Here is a 17650-nt window from a genome sequence, read left to right as displayed (position 1 = left end):
TGGTCCCTTGTTATGGAAATGGTCACTTCTTGTACCCTTCAAAGAGGAGAGCTGAAAATACTTTGTGATCATCCAGCAAAGTATATTACCACAGTAGCCTCCTCATTAACATCCTTTATTATCCCAATATTACAGAATCCATCCTGAAATACATTGCATCTTGAGGGTGGACAGTGGCGCAGGTTAACCTGGTCCTTTCCTCCTTTTGGGAGCTGCTAACCATCATTGCCAAAGGGTTACTGGTCCAAGAAAGCCAGCAGAAGGGCAGCCTTGTTGCATAGACTTGAATCAGCCATTCAAAGTCCACAAAACATTTATTAAGCTCTCACTGTGTACATGGCACCAGGGTTACCAAGATTTTAAAAAATGGCACAGTTCCCCTTCCTTTAAGGAGCCCATAGTATGCTAGGGGGCAGATAACATGGATTTGGATATGCGTGATCCTGGGAAGAATGTGATAAAGTTGTAGGAAAGATGTAGACAAAACTCTTTAGGAAATTTTGAGGAGGAAAATAACTCTTTAAGGATAACTCAGGGTTGAGAGAGGGGGAAACGACCAAGGTTAAGGTGATGTTGGAGTAAGTAAGAGAGGGATTTTAACAAGGAGAGATGAGGAAGAAGTGCATTCCAAGCAATGGGATGTCACAGAAAAGCAAGAGATCATACAGGAACAGCTCCTAGTCTAATTTAACCAGAAAGAGAATATGTGAGGAGTGGTGTCTGAAGGTCAGTTGGAACTCAATTATTGAAGATCTTAAATGCCAGGATTACCTTGGGAGGTGTCCCAAAGTGTGTTTTAAGATAAATTAATAAGATGTTTAAGATTAGTTATTTGGTAGGCTTAGCAAACAGGGCTGGAGAATTCTAAATGGAACGGTCAGTTTTCCCCCATAAGAAGTGTCTAACAATAGACTAGATATTCAGACCTGGGGTTCCAAATTAAGGGAGATCTATTGTTAGGAGAGAGAAGAAGACAAATCTAAGAGGCCTTTTAAAGCTGGTCAAATTGACAATACCTGGGATTCCTTGTGGAGAAGACAAAAGGACCAAAAATGACTGAAACTGAAAGCTTGGATGACCGAGAGGAAAGGGAGTGCCATCAAAAGCAAAAGGGCATCTTTAAGAAGGGCTTAAGGAGGGAAGCGGGTGATGCCAGTTTGGAATATGTCAAATTTGAGGCGTCAGAAACACATCCAGGTGGAGCTGTCCAAAAAGTAGTCGGGGATATGGAACTGGGGTTCCAGTGAGGCATTAAGAACCTTCTTGAGACAGTTGAATATTCTCTTGTCAGTGTGGAGGGAATTCTTGTTCATGTAGAGGTTAGATTAGATGAATCTTGGTCTGTTTTTTTTTTTTTTAATTAAGATTCTGAGGTTATATTTCTCTAAAAACAGTCAGGGCCCGCGTGCCTATTCCAATCCAAACACCCCCTCTTTTTTTGGAGGGACACAATCTCTTTTAGTCCGGCAGAGTGTTAGTCAGTATAGGAAGAGGTGGTTTATGAAGTGATCCCCTGCATCTTGAGAATCGGCAGCGTGTCTCATCTTGGTCTTTCCCGACCCTTCTGAGCCACGATCCTTCGGTCTCTGGCTCTGCGTTCTCTCCTCCTTCCTTCTTCACGAGGACGGAGTTTAGCGCGGCGTCCTCTTTCCCTCCCTCCATTCCCCAGATTTGTATCTAGTGCACGGCCCGACCCTTCCCCGTTCGATTTTGGGGCCGTTTGAAGGTACCTCCTGAAGCCCCAGTCTTTGCCTTTCAGGTCGACACTGCGAGACCTTCCTGGATGTCTGTCCCCAGATGCCGTGTCTGAACGGAGGCGTTTGCGCCGTTGCCAGCAACATGCCCAACGGCTTCATCTGCCATTGCCCTCCGGTAAGTGCTTTGGGACTCGGGGTTCTCCTCCTGCCCTTCCGCCTGGTCTTCTCCTACGCCGCCGCCGAATCTTTATTTAGAGGGATTTCCGACACAGTGGAGTGAGCCTCCCTCCGGCACTCGCGTTGCACCTTGGGAAACTTCTTGCCTCTGCTAAAGGCGGTCGTCTCAGTAAAGTGGAGCTGGTGGAGGCCCAGCAACGACCGAGGGGCCCCCGTGAATCTGAGCCAAGAATCTGGCCCCTCGGGGCCGACGCCGGCCTTCCTCTCCATTAGTCGAGCCACCTAGAAAGAGCCTGGCGGCGTTCCAGGGCGGCCCTCAGAGGCCTTGGAGGCCGCTGGTCCCCCAGAACTCCCCGGGGGGGTTTTCCCCCTCTTAGCATCAGGTAGGCGCCTGGTCCTTAGAAGTGGCAGGAGACGTGCTGGCCCTCACCTCCTCTTTCTCTCCCCAGGGCTTCTCGGGGGCCAGGTGTCAGAGCACCTGTGGACACATGAAGTGTAAGAAGGGAGAGCAGTGCGTCCACACCACCCTGGGGCCCCGCTGCTTCTGCCCCCGGCCCGAGGACTGCGAGACGGGGTGCGCCAGCAGGCCGTGCCAGCACGGGGGCAGCTGCTCCCCTCAGAAGGAGCCCCCCTACTACGCCTGCCGCTGCCCCCCGTCCTTCTGGGGCAGCCAGTGCGAGTTCTCCTCCTCTGGGCCCACCCCCGGCCCCCCACCCACCTGCCTGAGCCGGCACTGCGCTGACAAGGCCCGCGACGGGGTCTGCGACGAGGACTGCAACAGCCACGCTTGCCAGTGGGATGGGGGCGACTGCTCGCTCACCATGGAGGACCCCTGGGCCAACTGCTCCTCCCCGCTGCCCTGCTGGGATCGCATCAACCACCAGTGCGACGAGCTGTGCAACACAGCCGAGTGCCTGTTCGACAACTTCGAGTGCCAGGGGAACAGTAAGACGTGCAAGTAAGGGCCCCGCGGGGTCCCGGGACGCCAAGCGCAGCTCTCTCACTAACAACCGCCCGCCTCTCCCCCTTCTGCTCCTAACCGCTCCGGCCTCCCGCCGAGCCGCCTCTGCTTGGGAGACTCCCCCGCCGGGCCCGCCGGGCCGGGGTCACCCCTCTCTCTCTGCCTCTGCCTGTCTCTGCCTTCCCACTCGCTGCTCTCCTGACCGCCCTGCCCAGGAGAGATAACTTTGGGAAGCCGCTCCTAGGCACCTCCTACGCTAACCTGCCCGCAGGATGGATGGAAAGGTCTGTACTCCCCTCTGCGATCCTCCCCCTCCTTCCCAATCGCTCCCCAAACTGCTCCCCCTCAGCAGGGCCCATTTGGGGGCCTTGTCACCCCTGCCCCCCAAAACTACTTTCTCTCTGTTCCCCAAACCCAGCTATCAGGGCTATTCAATGAACTCCTAATTTGTATTTATTGTTATTATTTTATTAATTATTAAGTAATATATAATTAATTGTTCTATATAATTAATACTTGATATAAATTATTAATATATCATTATTATCTAATGACTGATATTTAAGTATTTAATCAGTGGTGCTTAATGAGTTCATCATTAATCATTTGTCTGCTGCGGTTGGGCAGCAAAGAAGAGAAACCCTTTCACGCCACAAGTGTAAGCACCACTTGATCCTCTTTGAGGAGCTTCTAAATCTGCCACATCGAGTAGGAGTTTTTACAACCCCATGACTTTAGGCTAAAGCACTTGGTACACCCACCAAGGCAGGAGCCACCGCTCCGTTTTTACAACCCCATGATTTTAGGCTTTAAAGCACTTGGTATACCCACCAAGGCAGGAGCCACCACTCTGTTTTTACAACTCCGTGGCTTTAGGCTAAAGCACTTGGTACACCCACCAAGGCAGGAGTCGCTGCTCCGTTTTTACAACCCCATGATTTTAGGCTAGAGCACTTGGTATACTCACCAAGGCAGGAGTCACCTCTCCTCTGGAGTCCCCCTGCCCTCGGATGCCACTGCCTCTGGCGAAGAGTGCCAGATGTACATGTCCATCCTGGTGCCCATCCTGGTGCCCAACGGTATTGAGTTTGGGACCTCCGGCTCTCCATCGTGCAGAGCCATTCTCCAGGCCTTGTGCTTACACTCCCTTCCTACCTTTAGATTGTTGGCATTACTTTAATTACTAAAATTAATTACATTAATTTTGGCCTTGCTATCCTATCAAAGAGCAATGGAAATAAAAATTGGCTGATTTTTGCCCTTGTTTTTTTGGTTTTGCCCCAAAAAGCTAAGACTTGGAAATTAAATCAGAGGTTTACCTCAAGATGGAATGAAAAGTTGGCTTGCCTTTGAGGGAGAAGGAGCGAATGGCACATCACACGTGCCATTTGCTCAAAAGAGATTTGAGTTGAAAACTGAGTCACGTCATGAGAATTCATGCATAGCACCCCGATATAGGAACTGGGAGTGGAGACCTCACCATTCATTCATTCCTTCTTCCTTTCATTAAATATGTATTTTGGGGTATCTGTTCTATGGGGAGCTCTGTGCAAGGCGCCTTAGGTGGGGTGAATTCTTAAGGTTTATGGTCTCGTTGAGGTGATATTGAGAAAGCCTTTCAGTAATTATATAAAGCTGTCTTTTATTAAGTGTAAAAATGAGCATTATGGCCTTCACATGGGATGAGAAGGGTTATGGGAAATGAAAAGAGGAAGAAATGGATGGGAACCAGAAACTATTCAGGAAAACCTTTAAAAAAAGAAATGGGTTGGGTTTTTGGTTGTGTATGACTTTGCTTTTACAACAATGAACCAAATGGAAGTGTATTATTTTGCATAACAGTAAAATTTAAATTAAAAATTAAAAAGAAGAAATGGGACTTAAGCTAGCCTTCCAGGATGAGTAAGTGATTGCTTACTGGTTTGGGAGTTATATCCACCACTAAGCCTTTATCTTCTCTCTCTTCTCCCTGCCCCCTCCTCCCCAGATATGACAAATACTGTGCTGACCACTTCAACGACAACCACTGTGACCAGGGTTGTAACAGCGAGGAGTGTGCCTGGGATGGGCTGGACTGTGCCACTGACCAGCCTGAGAACCTCGCCGAGGGCACCCTGGTCATTGTGGTGCTGATGCCTCCGGAGCAGCTGCTCCAGGATGCCCGCAGCTTCCTGAGGTCGCTGGGCACTCTGCTTCACACCAACCTGCGCATCAAACGAGATGCTCAGGGGGCCTTCATGGTGTTCCCCTACTATGGCGAGAAGATGATGACAACAGGCAAAAAGTCGACACTGAGCCGGAGATCCCTCCCTGAGGAGCATGAGCAGGAAGTGGCAGGGTAGGTGGATGACTGAATCCAATAGAATTTATTATCATCATCGCTATTATTATTATTAAATCATAGATACACAAAGATTCTCTTCAAGTGCAAATTTTAAGCAAAACACATTTCATTCAGTCCATAAGATGATAATATATAGATGTACATATATCTAAATCAGACCATTAAATTAGAGCAACATTTGCCATCTGTCTGACAGACACAGGATCTTATAACTGGAGATAGATGACTTATTTTTATAAATTATGTATAGAACATAACTTTCCATGGAAGAATAAGACATAGCTGATGTAATGTGATTTGAGTATGCAAAGATACTCAGTTCCTATCACCTCTCACTTCCTCAAGGTTGCCACAGGTAAAATTCTATGAGTAATCTTTTTTTTTTAAAGCACTACCTTCCCTTCATGTGAAAATTCCCCTAGAGAGGAAGAGCCCGTTGAGCTGTTCTAAGTCACACACCTTTAGTCTGAATTAGCTGATCAGATGCCTGTGTAATCTTTCATGACTCTTAATGGAAATCAGCAAATAAGGGAATTCAGAAGGTTTGGAGAGGAGCATTCTAGTTCCACTAGGATCCAGGAGAAAGTTGTTGATGATAAAGATATAAGGAACTTAGGTGCTAAGGACAAGCTTTCCCAATTTTGGTCTAGTGCCAGCAGGCTGGCCCTCTGGGCAGGGGCTTGGAGACTCTAAAAATTGGGGACTTGGGTGCTTAGGGGAAGGAGTATTGGGCTCACAGGAAACAGGGCTTCTTCATCCCTTTCTGGTGGGATGACTGCCAGACTTTTATCCCTCCTCATCCTCTCCTTTATGTCTCACAGCTCCAAGGTATTCCTAGAAATCGACAACCGCCAGTGTGTCCAGGCTTCAGAACAATGCTTCAAAAACACCGATGCTGCTGCGGCTCTCCTGGCCTCTCAGGCCATCCAAGGCACCCTGTCCTATCCGCTTGTGTCTGTCTTGAGTGAGTGGCGTGGACACTCTTTGGGGGGAGGCAGGGAGTATGGAACAGGATGAATCTGTGAAGGGAGGCTCATCACTGCAGAGGAGTGAGGGGGTCCCCTTGATTATTTTTTTTCAAGACAAAGACATAATGTTAGGAAATTGAAATGTACCTAGCTAATATGTTTGTCCTCTTGGGCTTTCAGGTGAGACTCCAGATCCGAAGCCCACTCAGCTTCTCTACCTGCTGGCTGTGGCCATCGTCATCATCCTCCTTATAATGCTCCTGGGAGTGATCATGGCAAAACGCAAGCGGAAGCACGGCTCTCTCTGGCTACCAGAAGGATTCATCCTACGGCGGGATTCCAACAACCATAAGCGCCGGGAGCCCGTTGGACAAGACGCTGTGGGGCTGAAGTAAGAGACTTTGCCTCCTGGCTCTTCCCAGTGCCACGTAGTGATCCATTAGCCCAAACTGGACCTGGATAACTAGGGTCTTCGGCTCTACCCACAGGTCACACTAACTTGGCTTTTCAAACTTGAGTTGTCCTTAAGCCACAATTATTCTCTGGGTGTATGAAATCACTATAGCTAATTCTGTAATGTAACCACCTCCTTGTTTTCCCTTTCTTTAAAAACAACCATCAATCTTGCCACATTAGAAGCCTGTCGGTCCAAGTTTCAGAAGGGAACTTAATTGACTCCAGCACCAGTGAACACTGGGCAGATGATGGCGCACCCCAGCCAAAGAGAACCAAGGTAACTACCCCATTGTGCCGTTGGAGCTAGACTCGCTAGGATACCTGGCTCCTCTAGCCACAGGCTGTTCTGGTGTGTGATGGGGATGAGGGGAGGGAAAGGGGCTTTTTCTGGGGGTCTGGGCAGTGGTATCAGAAAGAAATCCAACAGGAGCCCTGCCACCCGCATCCCCTCTGGCCACAACATTAAATCTGCTGTGGAAATAACTCCTCCAGTCCTGGCTTCATTTCCAGATAGTCTTTTAACAAGGAGAGGGAGAGTGCTAAGAAATCGTAGTTTGGATACTCCAGGTCTTGAGCTGAGGACCCCTTAGGAGTGGAGAAAAATTGGGTTGTGACTCCTCTGGGAGCAGAGGAGCCTCTAAAAATGCAGAGGGACCAAATGGAGACAGAGGGGATTCCAAACCCTAGTTTCTTGTTCACTGGCAGTGAAGTCATGTTTTTCTCTCCAGGCTGAAGATCAGGCTTTACTTTCAGAAGAAGATGACCCAATAGACAGACGGCAGTGGACACAGCAGCACCTTGAAGCTGCAGATATTCGGAGGACCCCATCCTTAGCCCTCACCCCTCCCCAAGCTGAGCAAGAAGTGGATGTGCTGGATGTGAATGTCCGAGGACCAGGTTGGTGCTGGGAGATCTTTTTTTCTACTCTAGGCTGTGCTTCTTCTTCGTGATGACCCCTCATGGAAATAGCTGCAGAAAATGCCTGTGAGATGGCATGGACCAACAGGCAGTGATCCAAGGAAGAGGAGACAGATGAACATGACTTCAAATAGGGCGTCTAGATAGAAAAGCCTTGAAAGGCATCCCAGGAACCTGAACACTAATGTGTCTTTGGTGGGGAAAGAGGAGAAGGAGGAAGGTGCAGAGATAGGAAGAATCTAGTCTTGGGATAAGGAAATTAAGCTCAAAAACAGAAGAAACCAGTGCCTGGTTAAGGCTGGGTGATTTTGAGATCAAATGTGTCACAACCATATTTTCTTGCTTCTTTCTTTTTTAATTTCGTGTATGCATTGTCTTCCCCATTGAATTTAGCTTGTGTGGGGATGTCAGTTCCCTTGGATGTGACCATTTTGATTAGTCATTTCAGCTTTATCTATTTCATAGAAGAATGTGCAGATTGGACAAGGGTGCATATTTTTTCCTGTTGTTATTTCCCCAAAAAGCACCTCAGACACAAAGCAAATGCTAAAACAGTGCTGAATGGTCCAGGGGACTTCTTTTCCCAACGTAGAATTCAGTCCGAACAGCACCAGCTGCAGCACAGGCATCTTGACGGTAACCTTCTGTCTCTTTCAGAATTCATATCTGAACTTTCCTCCCCAGATGGCTGTACACCACTGATGCTGGCGTCCCTCCGTGGAGGCAGCTCTGACTTGAGCGAGGATGACGAAGAAGCGGACGACTCTTCAGCCAACATCATTACAGACCTGGTTTATCAGGGTGCCAGTCTCCAGGCTCAGACGGACAGGACAGGGGAGATGGCTCTGCACTTGGCAGCTCGGTACTCCAGGGCGGATGCTGCCAAACGCCTGCTGGATGCGGGAGCCGATGCCAATGCCCAGGACAACATGGGCCGTTGTCCCCTTCATGCTGCTGTGGCAGCTGATGCCCAAGGTGTCTTCCAGGTAAAGCCTGTCCGAGAGGAAAGGAAAGAATACCTTGCCGTTTTTATTATGCTTCATCCTTTTCAGAGCACTGTAATAGAACAGCTTCTCTATGAAAAAAGTTGAAGCAGATATTTCTCCATTTTATATAAAAGGATACTAAGGCACACAGAATCCACAGCATTACATATTATTGTTGTTCAGTTGTATTTGAGTCACATCCAATCTTTTGTGACTTCATTTGGGGTTTTCTTGGCAAAGTTAAAATGGAATGGTTTGCCATTTTAATCTATAGCTCATTTGACAGATGAGGAAACTGAGGCAAACAAGCTGAAATGACTTACCCAGACACTAAGCTAATAAGTGTCTGAGACCAGATTTGAACTCTGCTGGATGAGTCTTCCTGACTCCAGATCTGCCACTCTATCCACTTTCCCTTATACATTATTATTAGAGCTCCAAGGGGTCTTGGGGACCCTGCAGTTCAACTCTTTCAAGTCCAAAGAAGTCGTGAATTGCCCAAGACCAAAAGTTGTAAATGGCCAAGGCACCAAAACCCGTGCTCTCTTCACTGTACCTCCCTGCAGCTCTTTGTCTGCATTATTCTGCCTCCCTCTGATGACCTTGACCTTGTCCCCTGTTATGGGGAATATTGACCCTGATATTGATTGGTATCAACAGTTGTCAATAGTTATGGGTAGGCCATTTGGTTTAACGAGATTCTGCTGTTGGCAGCTGAGGGAATCAACTGGAGACTGGTTATAAAAAAAACCCTATTTATTTGACTATAATATGCAGGGAAAGGAAAGGAAAAAGAAAGGCACGAAATATATTGATTATTGAAATATATATCCCTAAACTGAAGAATTCTAACTGAACCCCAAAAATCCCAAATAAACCTCCACAAAGAGTTTCTTCTGCTTGGGAAACCAGACTGACTCTAAACTCCTTAATTTCACTAAAATATATCGCTAACTACCTAATCTAATCTATTTCTAAATTTCATGATATTTTATCTCCAAAGGTTTTTGATATAACTTCTTCTGTCTCTCCAGCTTCACAGAGATCAGCTCCTCCTGCTTGTGACAGGTTTCAGTGAAGCTCTTCTTTTGCTCTCTTCTGCCCCCTGTGCTGATTCAGGGAACAGCCTGAGCTTCTCCCTGTCATATTAATCCCTCTCCAATTCTTATCTGCTCTCAAGATGTTTTCCAGGCCACCTGTCACTAGCTCTTCCGAGATTTCCCGAGGAAACTCCATCCATCCACCTTCTGAGTAACCAACTCAAAGAGTGTGCAGAAATTCCTAACTGCCCTCTGCCAGGGAAATCTGGAAATTCTTTTCCCATCATTTCTTGAGGATTCCACTGTCTGAATTGAAAGGATCCCTATACCACACACAAATATCTTACCCAACCCTATTACTTATTCCTAGTTATTCAGCATCTCTAATTACTCAGCTAATTAACAAATAACTTATATTCCCCTCCCAGATTTTGATCCGTAACCGAGCGACAGACCTGGATGCTCGAATGCACGATGGGACAACCCCCCTGATCCTGGCCGCACGACTGGCCGTCGAAGGCATGGTGGCTGAGCTGATCAATTGCCAAGCAGATGTCAATGCAGTGGATGACCACGGTAACGTGCAGTGGGCAGGGATTGTCACTCCTGGGGGAAGCCATTGCCTTATCCCTAATGAGGACTTAGAAAGGCAACTTCTTGAGGAAGCTGGTTGGGGGTAGACCGAATGACACTATTGGATGCTTAGGTCCTGAGCACCAAAAGTGGAGCATCTTCCTTTGTGGGTTCTTGGGTTACTTGGGAATGATTTCCTTATTTGGGGGCTGACCTGGGCAAAGAGGGCTGTAGATTCCTAGCATGTCTTCAGAAGATATTCTGTGTGAAGTGTTTCCGTTAATCTAGCATCTCATCAGTGTGGGAGTTCCTTCTGCTCCTTGCAGATTATAACCTGTCCACTCAGTCAGTCTCTAATTCTAGAGACTTCTCATAAATCCTCTCTGGGGGGCTCACCCAGAGCAGCAGGAGATCTTGCCAGCTCTCAGGGCTTTTGAACAATCCATAGCTACCAGTGCAGCACTGGGATTGGCTTCTGTCCTTCTCTCTTAGTACATGATGACCTCAACCTCCTTTTTCAATTGCACATCTTTTGGATTATAGGAGTTAAGCCATTTCTTACATAAAAAAACATCACTGGCAATATGTCCAAAGTCTTTAAGTCTACCACATATTACTTTAATGGATCATCCACAATTTTAGTTCTATGATTCACTGTCATATAACATCACTAAAAGAATATTGATATTATAAAGACGGATTTTTGTTTGTTTGGGGGGTTGAGGATGACTCTGAAAATGCTTCACAATTTTTCAGAGTTGAACCTGCTCTTTTCCTATTCTAGACCCAACTCATTGTCCATAAAGAATTTATTTATGAATTGACCAACTACCTAGTGTAGTGGTCCAAGCAAGGTATTCTTATCCACTTGGTTTTTTTATGCATAGATTATTTAGCTGAAGTCTTTTGAATGGTGCTAGATCTTATTTAGCAAGTTCTATAGTATTTGCTTAGGAGAGAGAAAACAATAATAGTAATAATCTCTATTTCTCTGTAAACCATGAACATTTATCAAGATTCAAAAAAGTTAAGCCACTCCTATGTGGTCATAGAAATGCAGTATCAGAGCTGGGGTTCAGATCCAGTTCTCTTAGCTCCCACATGCAGAGCTCTTTCCTTAGGATTCTGTGTACTTCAAGGCTTTTAGGACCTATGACTTTATTTCTGAGGATCCTTCCACCCCTAATGTAGGTCATTAGTAGATGGTCTTATAGAGATGCCATGGCTGAGAAATTGTTCACTTTTTGGCCACTCCAGTGATACCTTTCTTTGGCTGAACTAGGCTGGTTACAGCACCTTGACAGTTGGCTGTAGGACTGGCCAGCCCTTTGTGTGGCACTGGTCTAGCCCCCAAGGACCTTTCCCACCTCTGTGAAACAAAACTGGCCTTCTGTGAAAGTGGCCTGTCATAGATGGCAACCAGAGTCAATTCTGCCAAAGCTCAGGCCCAGCAGCTAACCAGACCCTGTGCCCAGGAGGTTTTTATTCACCTTGGGGAGATGGCCAAAGTCGTCTCCTAGATCCTGGGAAGAAGTCTTCAGGCCACTGTGGGCCATGGTCTTCTCGCTGCCTTTTAAGGAATATTCCTTTATCTCCCTGAGGCTTCTCATGCACAGCAGTACCCTTTGGGGCTGGGAGGAGAGGGGGGGCTTCCTGGTCTCTCTCTCTCCTTCTGAAGTGCCTGTTTTTCCCATGTGTAGGGAAATCTGCTCTGCACTGGGCGGCTGCTGTCAACAATGTGGAGGCTACCTTGGTATTGCTGAAAAACGGGGCCAACAGGGACATGCAGGACAACAAGGTACGGACACCGGCCCTGACTCTGGAGAGGCTTCTGGGCCTTCTTGGGACGTCATTTGGGGCCAGAGGGTCTTGGGGTCTCCCCTCTCCCCTTCAGAAAGCTGCAGGAAAATGGAGCAGCGGCTTTCCCTCTGGCCAGGCAGCTACTCCGTGGCCTCTTGAGCACTCCCCAGGCTCTCCTCATCCCTTCGTCTCGCTCTCGTCCTTCTTCCCCAAGTTGGGTCCCCGGCGGCAGCCCCTTTGCCCTTCCAGTCTCAGCCTCCTCTCTTTCCCCATATCCGACAGCCCTTTGTCTTCCCCTCCATCCTTCCTGGCGTCTGCATTCTGTGACTTCTTGTACAGCTCCCTTTTCTTGCATGTGCCATTTGTGCCCCGAGGGGGCAGTTCCTTTTGCTCTTGCTCCGCTCGCCCTCCCCCTGCTCTCCTCCAGCTCGGGCTGGCCCACTCTTGTGCTGGTCCTTCGAGGCTCCCGGTAAAACCCGCCCCCCGCGGGGCCCTTTTTTTGGCAGGAGGAGACGCCTCTGTTCCTGGCCGCTCGAGAGGGGAGCTACGAAGCCGCCAAGATCCTGCTGGACCATTTTGCCAACCGGGACATCACAGACCACATGGACCGCCTGCCCAGAGACGTGGCCCGGGACCGCATGCACCACGACATCGTGCGCCTCCTCAACGAGTACAACGTGGCGCACAGCCCCCCCGGCACCCTGCTGACGTCCGCCCTCTCGCCCGTCGTCTGCGGGCCCAACAGGTCCTTCCTCAACCTGAAGCACACCCCGGCGGGCAAGAAGCCGCGGCGCCCCGCCGCCAAGGGCGCCGTGCCTAGCAGCCTGCCCAACCTGGCCAAGGAGGCCAAGGAGGCCAAGGGCGGCCGCCGGAAGAAGTCCCTGAGTGACAAGGGCCAGCTGTCCGAGAGCTCCGTGACGCTGTCGCCCGTTGACTCCCTGGAGTCCCCTCACACGTACGTGTCCGACGCCACGTCTTCTCCCATGATCACGTCTCCGGGGCTGCTGCAGGCATCCCCCGGCCCGATGCTGGCCGGCGCCGCGCCGCCGGCCCCGGTCCACGCCCAGCACGCCGTCTCCTTCTCCAGCCTGCACGAGCTGCAGCCTCTGGGCCATGGCACGGCCACCGTCCTCCCCTCGGTCAGCCAGCTGCTGCCCCATCACCACCTGGCCGCGGCGGGCGGCGGAGGGGCCTCGGCTAGGCTGCACCCGGTTGCCGTCCCAGCGGACTGGATGAGTCGGATGGAGATGAACGAGAGCCAGTACAACGAGATGTTCGGGATGGTTCTGGCCCCGGCGGAGAGCGCCCACTCGGTCCTGGCGCCCCAGACCCGGCCGGGGCCGTCCGACGGGAAGCACGTAGCCCCCTCCCGAGAGCCCCTGCCCCCCATCATGACTTTCCAGCTGATTCCCAAAGGCGGCATCGCCCAGCCGGCCGGGGCCGCCCAGCCACAAGCCGGCTGCCCTCCGGCCGTGGCCGGCCCGCTGCCCGCCATGTACCAGATCCCTGATATGGCCCGCTTGCCCGGGGTGGCGTTTCCCTCGGGGATGATGCCCCAGCAGGACGGGCAGGCGGCTCAGACTGTCCTCCCGTCCTACCACCCTTTCCCAAGCTCGGTGGGCAAGTACCCCACGCCCCCGTCCCAGCACAGCTATGCCTCCTCGACCGCCGCCGAGCGGACGCCCAGCCACAGCGGCCACCTCCAGGGCGAACACCCTTATCTCACCCCATCCCCGGAATCTCCTGACCAGTGGTCCAGCTCCTCCCCTCACTCTGCCTCTGACTGGTCAGACGTGACCACCAGCCCTACCCCCGGGGGCTCAGGTGGAGGCCAGCGAGGGCCGGGGGCGCACATGGCCGAGCCACCCCCGCGCACCAACATGCAAGTGTATGCGTGAAAGGGGGGCCGCCCCCAGGGCCCGGACTGAAGCGACTGGCGTGTGGCGAGTGCTGCTGATCAACGCAATGAAGGTCATCCAGGACGGAAATGAAGAAACTTTTGGAAATTGGGCTCCTGGAGCCGGACCGAGAAGGGCTCTTGCTGCCCCCCTTAGATATGACATGGCGGGCGTTCATCGTCATTCCCTTCCATTGGAAGACATGGGCTTCCCTTCAACATCTCGCCCTGCCTGACAAACCATTCGGGAACTGAACATCGTCCATCGGAGTCACATTTGTTCTCTCCCCTTTGGGAACCAACCAGGTTTACCAGCGACAGCTGTCCTCTTTCCCAAGTTGGAGTCTTGTGAAGCCCTGGCGTTCCCACTGCTTCTGTGGATTTGACCAAAAGTCCTCTCATTCCTGTTAGGCCAAAATGACTTTCCTCACCTTCTCCTTGGAAATTCCTTTCTTCATTTGGTGCTTTTACATTTCTGCACCTTCTTATCAGTAGTTCTCATTCCACATGTCTACGCCTGTATATGTTATAGAACTCTATGTATGTATTTAAGGCTTTTAATCATTCCTGTCCAGGAAGGCAATTTCCGTCTTCTCATTCCATACCTATTTCCAAATGCCCCCAGGAGCCTCATAGGGTTTGTTTTGGTTATGTTCTCATCACAACTTTTCACAGTATGTTTCTTCAAGGAATGGCCACACGTCCATTCTACTCATTGCATCTTTACCAGAGGGAAAATGGAGGGATGATATATATATATATTTTATTGCAAAGGCAATTAAAATTTCCCCTGTTGTCCCAACTTCTTCCCACCACCAGCCGCCTTGGTGGAGAGGACGGCTGTGGCGACCTAGATATGTTGAATTGTACATAAATAAGAGGAAAATGACCTTTTATACCCAATAAGTGTTTGACCATATTAATGGTTTCCCAAGTTCTTCACTCACTGCCAGTGTGAAACTCAAAAGAATCTTCTGTCATATTTTCCTTCTCTGTTTCATCTTCCAATGAAAACTACTCTATCAAACTCATAGCTCTTAGGCTCTTCCTGCCATTCATCTTTCCATGAAGAAGCCTTAGGTCTAAATACCCTGATTAGTGACCTCAGTGCTCAGTGCTCAGTGCTGAACTTCCCTCTCACTTAGCTCTGGTGCCCCCATCCTAATCTTCTCTCTGCTTCCAGATCCTTATGCTTGCCTTCCCTCATATACTTAGTTGTCCGTGTGTGTGTATGTATGTGTGTGACTACACACACACACACACATACATACACATACACACCCCTTGTACGTTCCTAATTCCTCTTTAGAAAAAATGGTCTATCCTCAGCCCAATCCAAGGGGTTTACCACGAATGTATTTGAAGCACAGGGGAACCATAGCAGCTAGCATTTTTGAGATAACCTACATTCACTAGTATCTTTTAGACCAAATAGAGCATCCCTTTTTGAAGGCTAGTATCTAGCCTTTTGGAAGGACCCTCCCTTCATGGGTGCTTGAGAATGGCAAGTTGTATTTGTGATTTTGCTTTTTTTAACTTCTTTAGGTCTATCCCAACTTCCCTCTCATGTGGGGACAGGCCATCCAGCCTCATGCACTAGCCAGACACTTTGACCATCTTTGTAATCTTTACCAGTTTAATATTAGGATTGTCACCCTTAGATATAGAGCTAGGAACATCTGAAGAGTGTTTTTCCCATCTGGTTAGAAAATTTTAACCCTGATCAAATATGGAGAGCCATACCATCATTCTCACATTTCCAGAGACTTCCAGCCACTTTTTAGATGTTCATGGGTGAATTATTCATTTGGTAACAACTTTAGTCCTTATTCCTGCCAAGGCCTGGAGGCATTCTATGGAACTACATAGGAGTCTGATATATCTAATATGGTGTTACATGGAAACCGCCCATTTGTGGACAGATATGGTTAGCCCAGATGGCCAGAAGGGCCCTACTAAAGTGTACAGAAACATTTAGAGCCTTTGAAATCCATCCGCTCTGTTTCAAATGCCTGAGAGACTAAACAAAGCCCTGCAAGAATGAGAACAAATTCAACTAGTTTTCTCAACTTTCAAAGTCATTTATGAAAAGTTCTCCAAGTGTCACTATCTTTTTGAAAGGTTTGTTTTAGTTATTCTGCTTGGCCAACACCAGAGGCAATTTGATATTTGCATTTTTCTTTACCTACTTTAAAGGAGTACATTGGGACTTTATCTGGAATAATCCAAATTCAAAAACTTTCCCCATTAGGCAGGCCTAAGTGAAAATTTAACAATTTTCCACATTTAGGCCATTAATAATCTACTTTCCCCATCCACCATGGTCCAACCTTTTTCCACCAAAAGTACCAGCAGTTTTTGAAACTCATGACAATATAGACAAGCCTATTTTTTTCCTCCTTCCTTAAGAGCCCCATGTTTGGGTTCTCAAAGTTTTGGAAAGGACAGTGTGAAAGCTACCTGGCACTCAGAAGCAACAAGGGTCCCCAACCGTGAAGAGAACACTGCCTCCCATAAATGTTAATGCCTTTTATTTTTGGGGGAATCCCTTTGAAATATAATCATAAGACGTTTCAAGATAGGAGATGGTTGAGAAACGATTTCTCCATTCTTCTTTGACTTGGTTTTTATAAAGCCTGATCTCTTACAGAATTACACAATTTCCTGTGCCATGTATAGGATGTGATTTTGAAATTCCATTGGCCCTTTCCTGAAAGTCTTTTCCTCCTGCCCAAAGGGCAGGAATTTTGCAGCAGCCAATTCTGACCTAAATTTTGAGGGAACTTCAATGGGAAGAAGAGACTGTGAGTAGCAGATGTTAGTGCAAATAATCCGTGATACTGCTGCTTAGATACAGCATATGATCTTTATTTCTGTTTTTTTTTTCTGTAGTAATGAACCAAAGGTATAATGTTCTTTTGCCTTAAGGACCGAAGTGCATTGAATGTATGGTGACCAGCAGGGGGGAGGGCACGTTTGCATACCCTGTTGTCTGTATCCCCCATTGATAGCTTTTTGGTACTATGCCCCTATCTTTCCCTTGTTTACTTCTGTTAAAGGTGGTATTACCTCTCTGTTGTATGAAGAACCCAATAACCGTTAAAATGACCGCATTTTCCTGATAATAATCAAGAAGATGCATGCCTTATTTTTACTTTTTTAAAGTTTTACTCCAAAAGTAGTTACAAGATTTATATGGAAACATTTTTATCACAAAATAAAAAGCTTACACATCACAGACCATGTGGCTTGGCATTCTTCTGGTTTTGGGTCCCATTCGGTTGGTTTTACCATAGCCCTGACGACTGGTGCCTTGGGGTAGAATGCTGAGCTCCCTTTTATTGCCCCACCAATAAGATGCACACAGTGCTGCCTTTCCTGTCCATAACACGAGCCAATGGAAAGCAATGTTGGAGTTCTAGTGTTTGCTCCTTTAGTTTCAAAGTAATTTCACAAAGTGAAAAGTGCTTCTCTAACGGAAAGACCTAAGCGATCGCAAGCTTTCTTGATATGCTCTGATTTATAACTGCATCCTGCCAAATAGGAAAGTGGAACAGCTGCCATTGATTCCACTGGAGTCTAACCATACTAGACAGTGGGAATTGAGGAGGGCAGGGCTCCACCAAATGTCCCGTGGAATGGTTTGAGAACCATGCTAGATGAGAATGAGAAAGAAATTAAGACAAATGTCAATAATAATAATAATAAAAAGGAAGTGTGGACTCCAAATAGAAAAGAGCCCAACAAGGAGCAGAAGTGAGAAATTAATGATGAGCTGGAGATAAATCAGAGAGCTGAAAATGAAGGCAAAGGTAAGAATGGAAAAAATAAGT

The 17650-nt window shown here is 48.1% G+C and overlaps 1 protein-coding gene across 1 annotated transcript in view; it reads left to right on the top strand.

Moving 5' to 3' along the window:
* NOTCH2 (notch receptor 2) overlaps positions 1–13818 on the top strand; it is a 173289-nt gene extending 159471 nt beyond the window's left edge. Inside the window, exons 24-34 of the mRNA XM_044672526.1 lie at positions 1760–1872; positions 2324–2832; positions 4823–5173; positions 6001–6143; positions 6328–6538; positions 6784–6880; positions 7332–7500; positions 8206–8507; positions 9976–10123; positions 11821–11918; positions 12427–13818. Of these exons, the coding sequence (XP_044528461.1) occupies positions 1760–1872; positions 2324–2832; positions 4823–5173; positions 6001–6143; positions 6328–6538; positions 6784–6880; positions 7332–7500; positions 8206–8507; positions 9976–10123; positions 11821–11918; positions 12427–13818 (3533 nt within the window). The remainder of the gene's footprint in view (positions 1–1759; positions 1873–2323; positions 2833–4822; positions 5174–6000; positions 6144–6327; positions 6539–6783; positions 6881–7331; positions 7501–8205; positions 8508–9975; positions 10124–11820; positions 11919–12426) is intronic.
* The last annotated feature ends 3832 nt before the right edge of the window (positions 13819–17650 follow it).

The sequence above is a fragment of the Gracilinanus agilis genome, chromosome 4 (assembly GCF_016433145.1).
Source record: "Gracilinanus agilis isolate LMUSP501 chromosome 4, AgileGrace, whole genome shotgun sequence".
Taxonomy (NCBI): domain Eukaryota; kingdom Metazoa; phylum Chordata; class Mammalia; order Didelphimorphia; family Didelphidae; genus Gracilinanus; species Gracilinanus agilis.
This window is presented reverse-complemented; position numbering and strand designations above follow the sequence as displayed.